This window comes from Nycticebus coucang, chromosome 6, assembly GCF_027406575.1.
Source record: "Nycticebus coucang isolate mNycCou1 chromosome 6, mNycCou1.pri, whole genome shotgun sequence".
Classification (NCBI taxonomy): Eukaryota; Metazoa; Chordata; class Mammalia; order Primates; family Lorisidae; genus Nycticebus; species Nycticebus coucang.
In genome coordinates this window covers 58,510,188-58,528,216 of record NC_069785.1, presented here as the reverse complement: position 1 = coordinate 58,528,216, position 18,029 = coordinate 58,510,188, and the positions used below count along the sequence as shown (strand labels likewise).

Below are 18,029 nucleotides of genomic sequence, written 5' to 3'. Positions count from 1 at the left end.
TCGAAGTGTGTTTTAGGGGTTACGAAAATATTTCTTAAATTGGTCATGATACTATACAACTATGAATTTAACAAAAGCCAATGAATTGTATACTTTGAAAGGGTGAATTATATCTCAATGAAGTTATTTAAAAAACGCTCCTCTATGTAAAGGGGGGGAGGTTTTTAGTAAATACTAAAAAAAGCTGACCAACCAAAAGTAGTATCTATACAAATACATAATTTTAATAATTTTAGCATTAAGTTAGGAAAAAAAATAATTACCCTTTCTACTGAAGACAACTCTTGCTGTAATCCATCACATTTTCTGTTTGCTTCTTCAAAAAGAGTTTTATACTTTTCTATTTGAGACTGTTGCATATTAATTGTTCGCTGCTGTCTCAAACAATCTTCTTCACAATTTTTTACTTGAGACTTTAAATCCTGAATTTCATCTTCCTACAGTTACGAAAGCATATATTATGTAAAAAAAATACACAAGATTGGGTATCAAAGTAGAAAACAAAAGCTTTATATGTTCTTTGATGGACATTTATTACTTTTCAAAAAGAAAACAAATTACATTGCCTTTTCGTCTTCAACAATGTAAGTCAATTTGTTTGCAGTTAATGGCTTATACATCTAAGTCTAATACAAGAATTCTAATTGTAACAAGCACTTAAAATTCTTTAGCTCTGTGAAAATTCAGCATTTCAGAATAGAGTTCAATATTTCTTAAAATATAATTTTTAATTCAAAATTAATTAAAAACTATAGCTATCCCCTTCAAAAATACAGGTCTTCAAAAAATGCAACTGAAATTGTTCCTAAAATGTCTTCCAATATTATAGCATTTCTTTTGAGAGTTTTTAAAAACTTACCTTTTTATTGCATTCACACACAACATTGTCCAATTCCTCCTGCATAACCCGGAGTTTGGCTTTTAGAAATCTGATCTGAGCTTCTGTAGATTTAAATAATTTTATTACTGTCTTTGCTAAATCTTAGAAATCATCAATTTTAAGACAATTATTTTATGAAGAAAAAAAGCACTGAAGATGGGGAGTCTAGTAGGAGTCCCTGTTAGGAGACACGAAGACACTAAACACTCCTAATGTAAAGATAAATAAAACATAAAATTCAGCCAAGAGAAAGGAATAGGCAGGAACTTATTCACATCTCAACTGGAAATGAATGAAGAAAGAGAATGGGAGAATAAAAAAATCCTCTGCAGAAAATCTGAACCACAAGCCAGTACTCACTCAAGTTTGCAGAATGAATTCATACTCAACAAGGTGATCCAAAATACAACAGACAGAATTTACAGTGGTCTCAGGTCAGTAATGTCCACAAGTGGTTGGCAGAAACAAACACAAATCCTCTCTAGCAAAAGTCAGTTTTAAGCCTAGCCATTGTCAATGTAAAATATGACAATCAGTAAATGTAAATGCATCCGAATTTGCATCCCAATTTCTGAGAGTTAAAATGTAGTATATGTACCTTAAAAACAAAGAAATATACTAATATCTTACTATCTTTCTCACACAAACCATCATTAAGATCTACCTTTATTACTTCATTGCTAGCAAAAGTAGTAATATTGACGGTAATTTTTTTTTTGAGACAGAGTCTCATTTTATTGCCCTAGGTAAAGTGCCATGATGTCATAGCTCACAGCAACCTCAAACTCCTGAGCTCAAGTGATCTTCTTACCTTAGCACCTGAGTAGCTGGGACTACATGCATCAGTCACAATATCCAGCTAGTTTCTTCTATTTTTAGTGGGGGGTCTCACTCTGGCTCAGGCTGGTCAGAACTCCTAAGTTCAAGTGATCCACCCATCTCAGCCTCCCAGAGTGCTGAGATTACATGCATGAGTCACTGCACCCGGCCAGCAGTGAATTTTTCAGGTTCATAGGCCCATAAAGTACATAAAATGAAAACTGAACTTAGAACTCATAATTCATTCAGTCATTTATTCAAAAAGTATGATCTCTGGTATATTCCAGGCATAGTAGGAATATTCTAAAACAAGGCTTGCCCATGTGGAGATTAGCCTGAGGAAACACTGAATTGCTCTAAGAAGTCATTAGAATAGCCAGGCATGGTGGCTCATACATGTAATCCTAGCACTCCGGGAGGCCAAGGTGGGTAGTGGGTGAGCTCACAGGTTCAAGACCAGCCTAAGCAAGAGCAAGACCCACCCCCACACCCCGCTCCTCTAAAAGCAGCTGGAGCCTATAGTCCCAGCTACATGGGAGGCTGAGACAAAAGAATCACTTGAACCCAAGAGTATGAGGTTGCTGTGAGCTATCACACCACAGCACTCTACTAGGGGCGCCAAAAAACAAAGGTCATTAGAACAAATCCCACTAAGCCATGCACATGTGCTATGCGGAGCACAAAGTATCCCCACACAAACTTTTCTTTGAAGTGTCCAGATGTTACCATGGAACTGATGGACTATGTGGTTGGCCCTCACCCTACCAAGATCTCTCCAGCCTCAACTCTCCTCCTGGCCTCTCATGTAACTCCAAGGTGAGCAGGGGATAGAAGGGAAATGGCAAGTGTGAAGTTGGTGGTAGTTGGTCTCTGAGGGAAAAAGGGAAGAAAGAATGCGAGAGCATGACTTTCACCATTTCTTTCTCTCCCCAACTTTAACCTCTGTAATTCTACCTCAACTCTAATTCGAGGAGCTGAGTGCTCTCATGTCCAGAGGTCATAGCACTAACCTCTCCACAGACTACACCAGCTTTAATTTTAAAACCAGTCCATACTCCTGTAGTCCCAGCTGCTCGGGAGGCTGAGGCAAGAGAATCGCATAAGCCCAAGAGCTGGAGGTTGCTGTGAGCCGTGTGACACCACGGCACTCTACTGAGGGCAGTAAAGTGAAACTCTGTGTCTACAAAAAAAAAAAAAAAAAAAAAACCAGTCCATACTCCCAAACTACCATATTTTGCCACATAAACTGCTCTTGTGCTTAATGCACACCCATGCTGGGCCCAAAATTTCAGGAAAATGTCCCTCAAGAAAGTGGCCAGCTCTAAGGTAAACACAAATTTGGGGAAAGCTAAATGCTCCCCTCGTAAACATGCAGACCACACTGCCCTCCCGCAGCCACCAGATCTGTGAAGGCTACTCCTTCCCTCTCTCCTGGGAGTCCTTCCCTCCTCATTGTGTGTGTGTGTGTGTGTGTGTGTGTGTGGTGGGGGTGGAGGGAAGCCAAGACAGTCACACTTGAAGCCAAGGGGGGTAGGTGCTTCTGAGGCCACTGGGCCCACAAGCAGCCAGGTGGATCTCTGGGGTGTGCCCGGCACCCCAGGCCCCTGCACATAACTGGGCTTAAGGCTTTGACCCACCTTGCTAGCCCCACTACTACCCCCTCCCCAATCTGCCAGCTCCCACTGGATCCTGTATCTTCCCAGACTGGAACCTCATGCGGTGTTGGGCTGCTGGACCCAAATGGGAGGGTGCAGTGGCCCCAGGAGACCCGCTAGGCTCCCAAGCCATACTACCTGTGTATAATGCACATCCTTATTGTCCCCTTGAAAAATGGTGAAAAAAGTATGCATTACACATGGTGCCATGCAGTACTTATTGATCATCTCTCACACATAACCCAACTATTTCAAGCAATCATCTGGAATAAGAGATAATTCTTCCAAAAGAAGATAGACATATACGTAAGCCAAAGATACTAAAAATGGAAGACAAGGAGGCAAAGTGGCAGGGCTATGATTCAGCAGTAAGAAGAAAGTAGCGCTTCAGGGAAAGTCTGTCCTGGTTCCCTATAGGCAGAAACAAAAGCAGAACTGGCCATGGGTCTACTGAGGAACAGCCGGTCTCCAATCCTTACAACCTCAAAAGCATCTTGAGAGAGACATAGAAGTAACTTTCTTTTCCACTTAGCCTCCTTCCCTACAACTATCCTCAGAAAGTCTGAAGGCATCAATGCATAAATAAATTGCTCTCCACTTATGACTAGTATGTAGCACAATAATCATTATATAAACTATTACAATTTTTCACAAAATCAAGAGAATTTTAAAAATAAACTTCATAGCTATGTAATACAAACTGATAAATTTGCAAATGAAGAAATTGCTATTACAGAAGGAACAAGTAGCTTGCCTGTAGTCACAACTAATTGAATTGTAGTTTAGCATTAACCAGTTCATATATACTAATTTTATTATTTTTGTTTCAACAGCATAGATGATTCCTCATAAATTCAACAATATTGGTGGCACGACTGATAATTAATGCAATATTTTTAGATGATCTAAATTTAGTAGCATTTTTCTAATGGTATGCAGAAGATAAGAAGGAAAATTATATTCATTAGAACAAACTCATTTGATCATTTTACTTGATGCTAAGGATCATTTATCCTTTTGCATGTATTGCTCTAACATACAACAAAGTATAATAATAGTAAATGAAAGGAATTCGGAGAAACATTTTCTATTTTAATGTTTTAATATATGTAATAAGCTATGGGGCATTTCAATTTTAGTTGAAACATACTCAGTGAAACCAGTATAATATAGTCTTTTTTTTTTTTTTTTACTTTTTATAATGGAAAATATCAAACACATACAAAAGTAGAGAGACTAGTTCAATGAACCCCCCCCCTTACCCACCATTAAGAATTACTGACTAATGGCCAATTTCATTCCATCCACAATCCCAATCATTCCTCCCACCACCACATCTTACTATTAACAGATTATCTTTTAATGCAAGAAACAGTTCCCAAAGGTCTCCCTTTTTCTAAGGGATAATTATAATTGTGATATAAACATAAAAATAATAAGCAAAAGAAAACTTACCTGTTCCAATGTTATTACTAACACCAGAGAAAAGATCATCATCCATATATTCAGGTAAGTTTTCTTCCTCCATTTGCCCTTCAATTTTGCTTATTGTTTTTGCAAGAGAAAAGTCTGATAAATCATCCGGAATGGCAACATCATTAGTAGTTTCTACATCAGAGCATTTCAATTTAACACTAAAAAAATAAAGATTAAGTATAAATATATATGGGTGTGTGTATGCATATATATATATATATATAAATATAAACAAAACAGAAAGGTAGAAAAGAGATATGGCTTTTACCCAAAAAACAAAAGCAGATCAAAATTATCATAAGTTTAGATTTTGAAGAAATCTACAGTTGATGCTTTCAAGGACTATATTGCAAGAGACTTATAAATTTTAAATTTATGATAGAATCTACAATAGACATTTTCAAACATTACAAGATTTCCAGTCTTTATGAATCACACAACCACAGGTTGTTCTATACCTTGCCTCCAAGTAAGTGAACACCAAAACTACGAGTACTGAACTTGGACTTTTAGGTCAAATCCAGTCTGTTGCTTTTAATTTTACATGCCTCCAGAGAAAGGCCTGTAATCCCACTTTTCTGTGAGGCCAGGCAGGTGTGTCGCTTGAGCTCAGGAGTTCGAGACCAGCCTGAGCAAGAGTGAGACCCCATCTCTACTAAAAATAGAGAAAACCAGCCAGGCATTGTGACAGGCACTATAATCCCAGCTGCTCGAGAGGCTGAGACAAGAGGACTGCTTGAGCCCAGGAGTATCAAGTTGCTGTGAGCTATGACACCACGGCATTCTAGCCGGGACAAAAGATTGAGGCTCTGTCTTTTAAAAAAAAAAAAAAAAAGAAAGAAAGAGAAACATGCCTCTGGAGAAGAACTGTACAATTGAGCATAATTCTGCAAACAGCAAAGAATGATAGGGAAAGAATTACATAGTGAAAAGTTATTAGCTCAATCAAATTCAACTTTTTTTTCCACTTAAAGAAATACATTCAAACCAGTCTGACCAAAAGAACAAGATCCTGTCTCTACCAAAAAATAGAAAAATTAGCTAGGCACAGTGGCATATGCCTATAGTCTAAGCTACTCAGGAGGCTAAAGCAAGAGGATCACTTGAGCCCAGGTGTTTTGAGGTTGCTGTGAGATATGATGCCACTGTACTACCCAGGGTGACAGAGCAAGACTGTTTCAAAAAAAAAAAAGAGTAAGAAAGAAAAAGAAAAACTTTTTAAGCAGAATCAAAGTTAACCAAAAAGTTGGATTTAACTTTTTTTAATGAAGTAAGGAAAGAAACGTGAAATAACACTCAATCCTAAAGGCACTGAGGAGTATGCCAAACCTAACCCAGAAGTTTACGGTTCCAAAAGCCTAACTTTAAAGCACAAGCAAAGGCTTCAGAATTCTATTTAAAAAGGAAACCTCACATCTAAAAACAAGATAACCCTTTCCAGTTATATATGTATATTTGTATGCATGTAGTGTATGTTTTTTCTTTTCTTTAATTTATTTTATATTTATTTTCTCTTCCTTATCCCTTTATTCTTTTTTCTTTATCAAAAGAAAAGTTATTTAACAATTAAAAGACAAAAGATGTTTCAATCTTTGTTATTATACAATTATAATTACATAGTAAAATATACGTATGAATTTAGTAACTTATTAAGAATAAGAAGCTGGTTGATCCAACACCATTCTCCTTTTCTAGAAAGCTGCCTATCCTCAAGAGCCTCTTGGGTCCCTTTTTATGGTTATAATACAAAAGACAGTCTTGAATTCTTTCTTATCAAAAACAGCAGAATGTGAATTATATATAATCCTATTTAGACCATGCCAAATCATTCTATATCTCAATATACAAAATAATATATGGTGCTTTGTTAAATACTCTAAAAGACAATTAAGCTTTCTAGTTTTGAGTATTTAACAAAAAGAACTTAATAATTAAGAATGATAGTACTGTGAATTATTATTATAAAACTAAAAAAGGAAAAATATTTTAAAAACTCTACTATACCTTGAATTTGTTTTCCTTTCTTTATTTCCAGAGTGCAGTTTGTTTTGAACCTTGTTTATCGAATCAATGTTTTTGGTCTTTGGCTATATAAAAATAATTGAAACTATTGATTATAGAGTCTAATCATTTGCCAAGGAAAGGAGTTTTGTTAACATACAAGACTGCTATTTTGCTACATAGAAGATTTACTACTTCATGGAATTACTCTACTTGTAATTTCAAGAATTCCAGAACTGTATAGCTAGAAAGGGCCTAGATATTAGCAGGACCAAGAAAATGAGTCCCAAAGGTTCAAAGATACTCAGCTAGCTAGTGGAATGTTAAATCTGGATGTTTTGACAGAATTTAGTTCCCCAGTTATTCTCCAGGCAAGCCTCTGCTGGCCTTCAGTTATACAGTTCCCTTGGCTTACATCTCCATGGGTGGGAAATTTACAGAACCCAGTATGCCCAGCACCTGGAAGAGTGATTTCTATATAATAAGTATTTAAATGAACCAGGGAACCTTTCAAATCACCTTTCTTGTATGTGAGTGCCTTTCTTTTTCAGCTCTTCTCTCTAGTAGATTTAAGCTTCAGAGAGAAAAATGAAACACCTCAGGTTACCAATTCATTTCACTTGGAATATTTCCACTGTATCTCCAAATTGTTCAGTGAAATCATGAAATAAAAAAAGATTCAATTTATTTTATGAGCAACATTTCTTGAATGCATCATTTTTGAGTATCAAGGTTTATATTCTATTTTTATTAAGTCATACCTCCTCTCTGTTTTAAGAAAAGTTTAAAAAAACCCTAAATTCTATAGAATGTAATAGCATTCACAGAAAATTTGATTTCATACCTTAGTTTCTGAATGAAGATGAACTATGCCTTCAGATAATAGACCTCTACAGACCAAAAATAAACATTATACATTAATAGTAGATGACACTAAGCTCAGACAATGAAATTCAACAGTAATTATATTTGAAAGAACAGTAATTATATTTGAAAGAGAAAGTACACAACTATCAAGGTGATTGTACTAAAATTCTAGTTACCTACACATTAATTTATTTTGAATGATTTCACTAACAAGAAAAGTGCTGGGAGGGTTGGTAAGTTCCTACTTAATGGGTTTTATAATGTACAAGTATATGGTACACTTCCTGGGTGAAGGATACAACTGCAACTCAGACTTTACCTTACAAATGCAAACAATATAACCTCGTCATATGTACCTTCATATTAATCTGAAATTTAAAATAAAATTTCTAAACTAAAAAAAAGTACTTTGGTTAAGTAACTGACCTTTGAGATAATACACTACTATACCAATATTTTTGTGGGAAAATGTAGCAAAAATGCCAATGAATGGAAATCGTAAAGAAATCATAATCATCAGCTGCACATGTTTTACAAATTTTTTTTACAAATAATTCACCACAGGGATTTTTATTGCTAGCCCACTCAATGTCACCATTCTTCTAATACACATAAATACTTGGTCAGTGTCCATTTTCACCATTACGCTATCAACTCTAAAGGACAGAAATCCTATCTGCCTGTTCACTGCTCTATGACTAGAGCTTGGCATAGTACCTGACACGCAGGCTATTAAATTGCTACTAAATATTTGTTGAATGAATGAATAATACATCTAACTTATAATTCACTATTATACACAAGGCTTCCCAAAATATGTTTGTAGTTTAAAACAAGGATTATATGGGGTCTGCAGAAAGAAAGGTGCAAAAAAGGCACTAACAAAGGGGCAAATATTAAAAGCTTAAAATGAGAGAGGTCAAAGATAACACAATTTGTATATTTGGAAACATTTTCCTGTAATATGTGATAGTTTTGACTTTGTAATTTTACGGTATTTTGAAAGCTTTTTTTCCTTCTCAGCGGTATTTCTAGTACTTTAAGAGGTTGTATTTAATATCATCTATGTGTTGTGTTACTTTTGGTAAGCAGATTGTTGTTATAGTTTATTTTTCATAGAAATATACTAGCAAAGTAATAATGTGAAACCCGAGGGGACAGATAAGCATTAAATGTCTTCTGACTATGTGTATGTAATATGATCAAAAAGTGTGGGTGGTGTTGTGGAATAAAAGGTTTGTAGTATGATCAGAATGATCTGGGTGGTAAACCTTACTTCAAGCTGATTGGTGGATGTGTATACTAAACTATTAGGAAACTAAATTCTGGTGACCCCAACATATTTTTTTGACAGAGTAACCCTGGGTGTTGAAGATCTATTATATATGTTCGGCCTGACTATAATTACTTAGGTGGATTATAAATGTTCCAACTTGAAATGAATGGCCTCTTTACAGAATTATCTCCCATCTTCAACAATTCACAACTAATAGTTAAATGCCTTATTTCATATGGGAAAAGCCATCTGTTCAAACAGAAGCATTAAAAAAGAAATAGATCTGGCTTGCCGCCTGTAGCTCAGTGGCTAGGGTGCCAGCCACATACACAGGAGCTGGGGGTTTGAACCCAGCCCGGGCCTGCCAAATAACAATAACAACTGCAACCAAAAAATAGTCGGGTGTGGTGGTGGGCACCTGTAGTCCCAGCTACTTGGGAGGCTGAGGCAGGAGAATCGCTTGAGCCCAGGAGTTGGAGGTTGCTATGAGCTGTGACAACACAACACTCTACTGAGGGCAACATAGCAAGACTGTGTCTCAAAAATAAAAAAACAAAATAAAGAAATACATCTGATCTAGGTGGAAATTTTAGCAAAAAAAAAAAAAAAAACAAAACAAATAAAAAACACAACAAAAATCAATAATTTATTTATTTATTTATTTTTTTTTTTTTTTGCAGTTTTTGGCCGGGGCTGGGTTTGAACCTGCCACCTCCAGTATACGGGGCCGGTGCCCTACTCCTTTGAACCACAGGCGCTGCCCAATAAAATTTATTTTTTATGCTTGTAAAATCAGTCTCTTATTTGCTTCAACAGAAACTAGGGACCCTGTAGTCCCAGCTACTTGGGAGGCTGAGGCAAGAGAATCGCTTAAACCCAGGAATTGGAGGTTGCTGTGAGCTGTACGAGGCCATGGCACTCTACCGAGGGCCATAAAGTGAGACTCTGTCTCTACAAAAAAAAAAAAAAGAAAAGAAACTAGGAACCATCTATTGTTACCAACATTTTGATTAATCCTTTAGTTTACTGGATAAAAGCATAACAGTTCTTATTTATAATTCAAATTTTGGAATTTTGATAACTGTTAAATATCTTTTTTCATAAAATATCAGAAAACATAGGGCAGCACCTGTGGCTCAAAGGAGTAGGGCACTGGCCACATATACCAGAGGCGATGGGTTCAAACCCAGCCCTGGCCAAAAACTGCAAAAAAGAAAAAAAAAAAACGAAAATATTATAATGTTTCATGTTATACATACACATACATGTGTATATCAAATGATATAAAATAGTGGTATACTTCATGTTAATGGTATAGCTTCATGTTATACATACACGTATATGTGTATATCTAATGATATAAAATAGTGGTATACTAAAAAATTCAAAAGCAACAAACTAGGCATTAATTGCTTGAGAGCAAGATCGGGGGTTTTTATCCACCATTGTACTGCCAGTATAGAGCATTAATGGTATTTAAATTTTTTTTCAGGTTTATTGAGATATAATTTAATATATCATAACACATACCTTTTTAAAATATTAAATTCAACAAAATTTAACAAACTTACATGGTCACATAACCACTACAACCAAGATGGAGAATTTTCCATTGTCTAGGACAGCGGTTCTCAACCTATAGGTCACGACCCCTTTGTAACAATGAAAAATGAAAATGTAGGAAGGCTGAGAACCACTGATCTAGGAAGTTCCCTTGGGCTCCTTGGTAGTTAGTCCCCTAACCCCCTACTTTGAGCCCTAGACAACCAGTAATCTGATTTCTGTCACTATAGTTTTGTCTTTTCTAGAATGTCAAATATCTGTAAGTAGAAACATAGATTATGCACATTTTTAATTCTCGCTTCTTTCGCTTAGTATATATGTTGTTGCTGTATCAGTAGATCATTGTTTTTACTGCTATGTAGTATTCTATTGCACATATATACCATAATTTGTTTATCCAGTCACCATTTTATGGATACTTGAGTTGTTTCAGGTTTGGGTAATTACTAATAAAAGTGCTCTAAACATTTGCATGAAGATTTCTTCTTGGGAAAATGTCTTCATTTCTCTTGAATAAATCATCCAGGAGGGGAAATGCTGAATTATATACAATAATCCATTTTCAATAAACGAATCATGTCCTACTATTTCAAGTAGGAGCTCAAATTTGTTACTACCAGGTTAGTTTCTAAGCCCTGTAAGGTATTTAAATATTACATCCTCTTAGGGCTGTGTAGCTCTCACAGCGTGCTCCTTGATCTTAGAAGACTGGAAGGGACCAAGAGTTGTTTTAAAATTTAAAAAGCCACAAACAATTTTAGTCCACTCTTAAAGTTTCTTTGCTGATATAACTCAAAAACAAGTGATTTTCTTACCTATTTAATTTCAGTCAGTTCTATGTGCCATTACTATACCCACAATTCTTTCAAGGCTATATTTTATTTCTTTACCTTACCCTGACCCCTTCTCTTTCTTGGTTTAAAAATTAGTTATTTTGAAGTTGTCAAGCTTCTAACAGAAAACTATATCTTCAGTTAGATGTTTGCCCTGAGATATTTTATCCAATTGAAATTTTAAGATGTGCCATTTAATCTAATCTTTGCCTTGAAAAACTTTAATACATTGGGAAGTTTTATCAATATGTGAGGGCCACACATTTAGGCTCATCTTTGCCTTAAGCTCAAGTTTTAATAGGCTTTTGTTCCTCAAAGATTTTTTTTCAATTTTATCTTTTAATTCTTGAAGTCTGAAAGAACTGATTCTAAAATTCTGCCAACAACAGTAATCAAGACAGTGTAATATTGGCATTAAGTATAGCTATATAGATTAATGGAATAAAATTGAGAGTACAAAAATAAAACCATATTGTAACAGAGAAAATGGTCTGGAAAAAGAGTAAAATATTTTCTGCTTCCTCAAAACCCCCTTCCCTTTTTGAGAACTAAAACCTATTTCCTTGTCTCAGGCCAGTGATCAGGGGGAGGAGTACCCTTTGTTCTTTGGGCCACAGAAGACGGGCCAAATCCAGACAGAGGTCACAAGATTATCATAGCCAAAGACGGAATGAATCACAACCTTTAAAAGCTATATAATGCTAAGAAGCAGGACACTGATACTTTGAGATGGAAGTTTGTCAACCTCCTCATCTGCTGGCAAATTAATAAACTTCTCTTTCCTTCTCCTGAAATTGTTGTTCTTCTTATGCAGCCTCATGGGGACAAGTGCCAAGCTTTCAGTAACAGTATGTCTATGGTCACCTGATTTTTCACAAGAGTGCCAAGACAACTGAATATAGATGTGCAAATGAATGAATGGTGAGATTTATCTCTTATTTTACACAAAAATGAACTTGAAATGGATCAAAGACCTAAATATGACAGTTAAAACCACAAAGCTTTTCAAAGAAATCACAGGTGTAATCATCATGATGTTGAATTGGATAATTAGGTATTCCCTTTCATTAATTCTTGCAAACCAGCCAATTCTTCCCCAAACTTGTCTTTTTAACAACACCCACTTCTAATATCCTGTGTTCCAACCTTTTCCCCTAGAGCAGAGGTTCTCAATCTTCCTAGTGCCTCCTAATGCCATGATATATGCCTCTAATACAGTTCCTCATGTTGTGGTGACCCCCAACCATAAAATTATTTTTGTTGTTACTTCAGAACTGTAATTTTGCTACTGTTATGACTCATAACGTAAATATCTCATATGCAGGATGTATTTTCATTGTTACAAAGGGGTCACAACCCACAGGTTGAGAACCATTGTCCTAGAGCCTAAATTCATTAGATACTACTAGTTCAATTCCCAATTTACCACAGATAACAGTTGAACTAAATTCATTGCCACGACATAACATTAATCCTTCATCTTTTCGCCTGCCACTATCAGTTTCCTTGCTAGCTACCCTATAACTGCTAGCCTAAAGTCACACTTTGTTTCTACTGTGCAGCATTCCATTCCCAACACCAATTTCTACATTAGCAAGGATTGGCTAATATCCTATCTGAATCCCAAAATCTCAGTGACTTAACAAACACTCAGTGTGGCAGTAGAGAAGGAGAGAGAGCTCTTTTTCCCACAGTCATCCAGAGACCAGGCTGGTGCTACAGAGGGAATGACCTGAAAAAATGGCCCCTACTGTTTTAAAGAAGGAAAACCTGCATCTCTGACTCAGGCCAGTGGTTGGGAGGGACAGGGAAATGTCTTTTGTTCTTTGTGCCATAGCAGATAGCTCAAAGGAATTGTCTGGGCAGAGGCAGGGAGATTGTCTTAGTTGAAGATGAGATTACGGGATTAATCAGAACCTTTAAAAGTTCTGTGCTCAGAAGCAGGAATTTGGACTTTAAGATGATAGTCTCTCATTTTCCTCCTTTGCTGGCAAAATAATAAATTTCTTTTTCTTTCTCCTCAACCACTTGTCACCATTCTTCTGATGTGGCCATGTGGACAAGTGCCAACCTTTTAGTAATAGAGTTTTAACCAACTGGAATGTCACTGATCTTCCTGGCAGGGAAAGTCAGCTGGAGGTTCACACATCAACTTTTGTCTGTTTTGGCTTAAAGAGATTAATGAGGATTCTATTCATAGCTGATTGACAACTGTAAGAGACTTAGAATTTTTGGTGATCACCATTGTCTCTGCTATAGTAAGATTTTACAGATTTATTTATGTAGATCCTATACTTTTCCTGTTTCCTCTCTAAAGTTTTTTAAATGTAGACAGTATTTATTTCAAAATAATATTTTAGAATGACATGAGACAAAGTAGGTAAAGAGTTAGCATTGTATCTGACTTGTTATAAAATAAGCCCCAATTATTTTATATTATATTATTCTCCAATAAATAATAGATTTTCAACATTAGTATGCTAAAAGATTTATACAGTTAACGATCCACATACTTTAGAAATAATTATGTTTGAGAATTTAAGTCACTGACCTTAAACTGTTATCATCTTCCTCTTTGTATGATTTAATTTGTGTTGCCAAAGGCCTAGATCGTACTTCTTGCTGATCTCTCTAGTTAAATGATGAAAATTAAGTCATACACAATATAGGAAAAAAAAAAAACACAAAACCAGGATATATTTAAGTGCCTTTCAGAACATTAATCATTTCAAAGTTGTCCACAGTTTCTATGATATTGAAGCACAGAATTCTAAATGTTATGGTATGAAAATAGTTCTATAGTATGACTGTTTCTCCTTTCACTTGCTCTGAATTAAGAAAGTCAATCCTGATTATAGGTGGTGGCTTTCACCTGTACTCCTAGCACTCTGGGAGGCCAAGGTGGGAGCTCGGGAGTTCAAGACCAGCCTGAGCAAGAGCAAGGCCCTCATCTCTACTAAAAAGAGAAAAACTAGTTGGATATCATGGCGAATCCCTGTAGTCCCAGCTACTTGGGAGGCTGAGGCAGGATTATCCCTTGCACCTAGGAGTGTGAAGTTGCTGTCAGCTAGGCTGACACCACGGCATTCTAACATAGGCAAGAGTGAGATGCTGTCTCCAAAAAATAAATAAATAAGAAATAAAATAAGTAAAATAAAAAGAAATTCAATTCTAAGGGAAAATGCAACAGTGTCCAAGTTTTTATATAACATTTCCAACCCCTGCTTCCTTACTACCTTAGAGTCTTCCACCTTATGTAGTATGCAACAAAAATTAGAAAGAAAATAAATCCACTTAATGGGTAGAAAAACTCATTTCAATTCAGGTAAAACTTCAATTTCAAGACAAACACAATGCTAAAAATAAAGGTATCAGGAATAAAAGCTTTCAAAAATATATCAAGAAATGAGAGTAAACGAAAATTCAAAAGTTATATTTGGTTAGCTTCTATGACAGAGTGAATGTCCCCTCCCCATCCCTTCTCAGTTTTCTATTCTTTTTTTGGCAGGAAAAGGATTTTTTAAGGGGACTCTTTGAGCAGAATACATAATAGATCTCTCATTATACTATAATGTGAGGTCCTTTTGTATGAGTATTTTCCTGGTTTTTAGACACTAGCAAAAACCTGGCAGATCTATTATCTTAATATATTACTTGAAAGGTTATGTATGATACATTTTTTATCCATTAACTAACAAATAATTATGGATTCATATAAGGCATTAAAATATTGCCTAGATTTCCTTCCCTGCCTCTATGAATTCCATTTTTAGGGATAGGGAAGATTGAAAGGAGAATTATAATTAAGGTAAAAACTGGTAAAAGCTTGAAAGCAGACTCTTTACTCCCCTAAGGAGGATTACTCTAGCCTATCAATTAATAATGGGAAAGTTGATGCTTAAGAAGAGATGCATGAAGTAAGATCACCCAATTCAGTACTAGAATGAGGAATAATATACTTGAATATATCATCAGGTAATAAAACCTCACACATTTTTCCTGATTATAAATATGATTTTAGTCTATTCTTAAGAATTTGAGTAATACCCAAGTGCACAATTTAATAAATTATTAGTGATGATTGTTATCTTTTAGTCAGCTTTTATTTAGAGACCATCTTACTTCTCTCCCTACTGAATGATTAGTGTTAACTCTATATAGCTACTTTCCAATATTAACTTTATGGTACTAGAATTACATGGAATTATTAATAATTGTACATTACTTACTATTACTTCATCAGCTTGTCGAACCAGGTCAGCTGTTTTTGCTTCCAATTCTGCATTTAAACGCCTAAGAACAGAAAATACATTAATGATTAGCATATACTGAAGACTCTAACAAAAATAAAAATAATTAAACTTCAGCACTATACCTTAGCAAGTAACCTAACCAATGAATGCCAATATATACATGTGACATTCTCACTTTAAAATGAATGGAGCCATTAGAACTTATCTTCAACTCCCCATAATTACTCCTTCCTGTGGTAAAAATTCAAACACTAATTACTAACCTTTCTATGGCCCTTTATTCACTGCAGGTGAAATGACTTATCTAACAAATTTAGGAAGAACAAACGAGATGAATTCAACCCTGTTCTACTCTTCATTTCTTGGGATTAGCCTACCAACAGAAAATATCTGTTCTAACATTCCTTCTTAAGAGACAGGCCCTGCTCTAACTGAGGGTAGGAGGCGATGGGGAATAAGGGAGACATGGGCTGGGGTGTTGCTGTGATTGAGGAGCTTAATCTGAGGTTTGGTGACAGACATAATGTGGCTCACACTTCAGCTACACACTTCAATATCAGCTTCATCAGAAATAAAAACTATTTTGACCACTACATGTCACTCCTTTAATTATTATTGTTTATTCTATTTGGAATCTAGCAAAGAATAGGAATATTATTTACACTTGGTCCCATAAACATTGCAGGAGTGACAGTAGCAATGAAGGTAATTGTTTTTAAAGGAAAAATTGCTCATAATCCTATCATCATCTTCCAAGCCTTTTTATTCACTTCCAATTTTCATCTATAGCATATATAAAGTTTTGTACTGTTTTCTCACAGCAATATAGAATATATTTATCTTCATATTTTTATAATTAGCACCTTAAATAGCTACACAATTTTGCAATGAATTTCAATTAACACTAAATACACTCCATTCAAGTTCCCTTTTCACTTTTTAAAGGTCAACACTATAATAACCATCTTCACAAGCATATACCTTTTTTCTCCAATTGAAATGTCACATTTTTAGGCCATCTAGGATCTTTTGAAGTTATCTTAAGAAGACATGAATTTAAAAAATGACATCTTGTTTTTCTTAGTTACATAATTCAGAAGTAACACATACTAATTAAAACCCCTGACCCCACACAAAAAGGAGCAGCGGAGCAGCAGTACCATACCCTTTTTTTTGAGACAGAGTCTCACTCTGACACCCTAGGTAGAGTGCTGTGGCATCATCATAGCTCACAGCAACCTCTCTTCTTGCCTCATTTTTTCTATTCTTAGTAGAGAGGGAGGCTCAGGCTGGTCTTGAACTCCTGAGCTCAAGCAATCAACCCACCTGGGTCTCCTAAACTGCTAGGATTACAGGCGTGAGCCACCACACCTGGCCTCCATACCCTTTCATAAAAGTCTTAATATCTTAATCTTAAGATTAATCAAAAGAGAAATAAAAATATCTAAGAGAGACCTAAAGTTGCATTTTAAGATGCCATTACCTGATTTTTTAAATTTCCCTAGCAAGAATCATGAGGACTTAAGTTTCCAATCAATACAGTAGGCTCAGATGACTGAGAACACCATTGTTTGCTAAATCCACAGAAATGCCAGATAAAATGTGATAAAGGAAATATTGCTAAGCTCAAACTCAGGCAAGGGAAATGCTCTGGTACTAAGAATAAAGCAGCAATTCAAAGTCAGAGTAGTAAACAGGAACAGAAGCCAAAATAGTTTAAAAACTAGCTGACGCACATAGGAGTCATGAAAGGCTACACCTGTGAAACACAGACTACAAAAATTCTACCCGTAAACTTAGGTGAACAGAAATAAAGCTAGAGCCATAGGTAGAAAAGATTCTCTTGTGAGCATTGAGAACACAAAGGAGTGAAGTTCAAATTCATCTATCCAGATGGTATAGACATATTATGCCAAAACTTTAATATGGAAGAAAGCTGATCTAGAACCAATGAAAATTTGAAGCTAGTGAAGGTAAATTCAAAACCATCCTATAAAGACATTTACTCATCTAGAACGCATGGGACTCCCTTAGGAAGCAAGAGAATCAGCAGATGTGAGAAAGGAAAAATGTGTATTCTTAAGACCTAAGAGATCATATAAAAATCTAAAAAAGATTTTTAATTAGCATTTTATTTTTTACAAAAGCAAAAATAGAAAATATTAGACAAGGTCCAAATATTTTACAAAAGAACACTGAATATGAAAAATAACCAAATAGAAAGTACATAAATGAAAAAATACAATTACTGAAATTAAAGACTCAATGGAAGCCAGGCATGGTGGCTCATGCCTGTGATCCTAGCACTCTGGAAGACTTAGGCAGGTGGATTGCTTGAGCTGAGGAGTGCAACAATGGAGCAAGAGTTGAGACCCCGTCTCTACCAAAAATAGAAAAAAACTAGCT

The 18,029-nt window shown here is 35.5% G+C and overlaps 1 protein-coding gene across 6 annotated transcripts in view; it reads right to left on the bottom strand.

Annotated features, from left to right (window-relative positions):
• TEX9 (testis expressed 9) overlaps nucleotides 1-18,029 on the bottom strand; it is a 42,037-nt gene that overhangs the window by 16,848 nt on the left and 7,160 nt on the right. For 2 of the 6 annotated variants that reach the window (XM_053595286.1, XM_053595287.1), the window contains exons 3-9: nucleotides 15,600-15,663; nucleotides 13,922-14,001; nucleotides 7,676-7,721; nucleotides 6,835-6,917; nucleotides 4,810-4,988; nucleotides 860-942; nucleotides 264-437 (exon numbers count right to left, since the gene is read on the bottom strand). In XM_053595286.1, the coding sequence (XP_053451261.1) occupies nucleotides 264-437; nucleotides 860-942; nucleotides 4,810-4,988; nucleotides 6,835-6,917; nucleotides 7,676-7,721; nucleotides 13,922-14,001; nucleotides 15,600-15,663 (709 nt within the window). Of the gene's footprint in view, nucleotides 1-263; nucleotides 438-859; nucleotides 943-4,809; nucleotides 4,989-6,834; nucleotides 6,918-7,675; nucleotides 7,722-13,921; nucleotides 14,002-15,599; nucleotides 15,664-18,029 lie in introns of those variants that run through there. The other 4 variants (XM_053595289.1, XM_053595288.1, XM_053595290.1 and 1 more) reach the window with 4 other exon arrangements.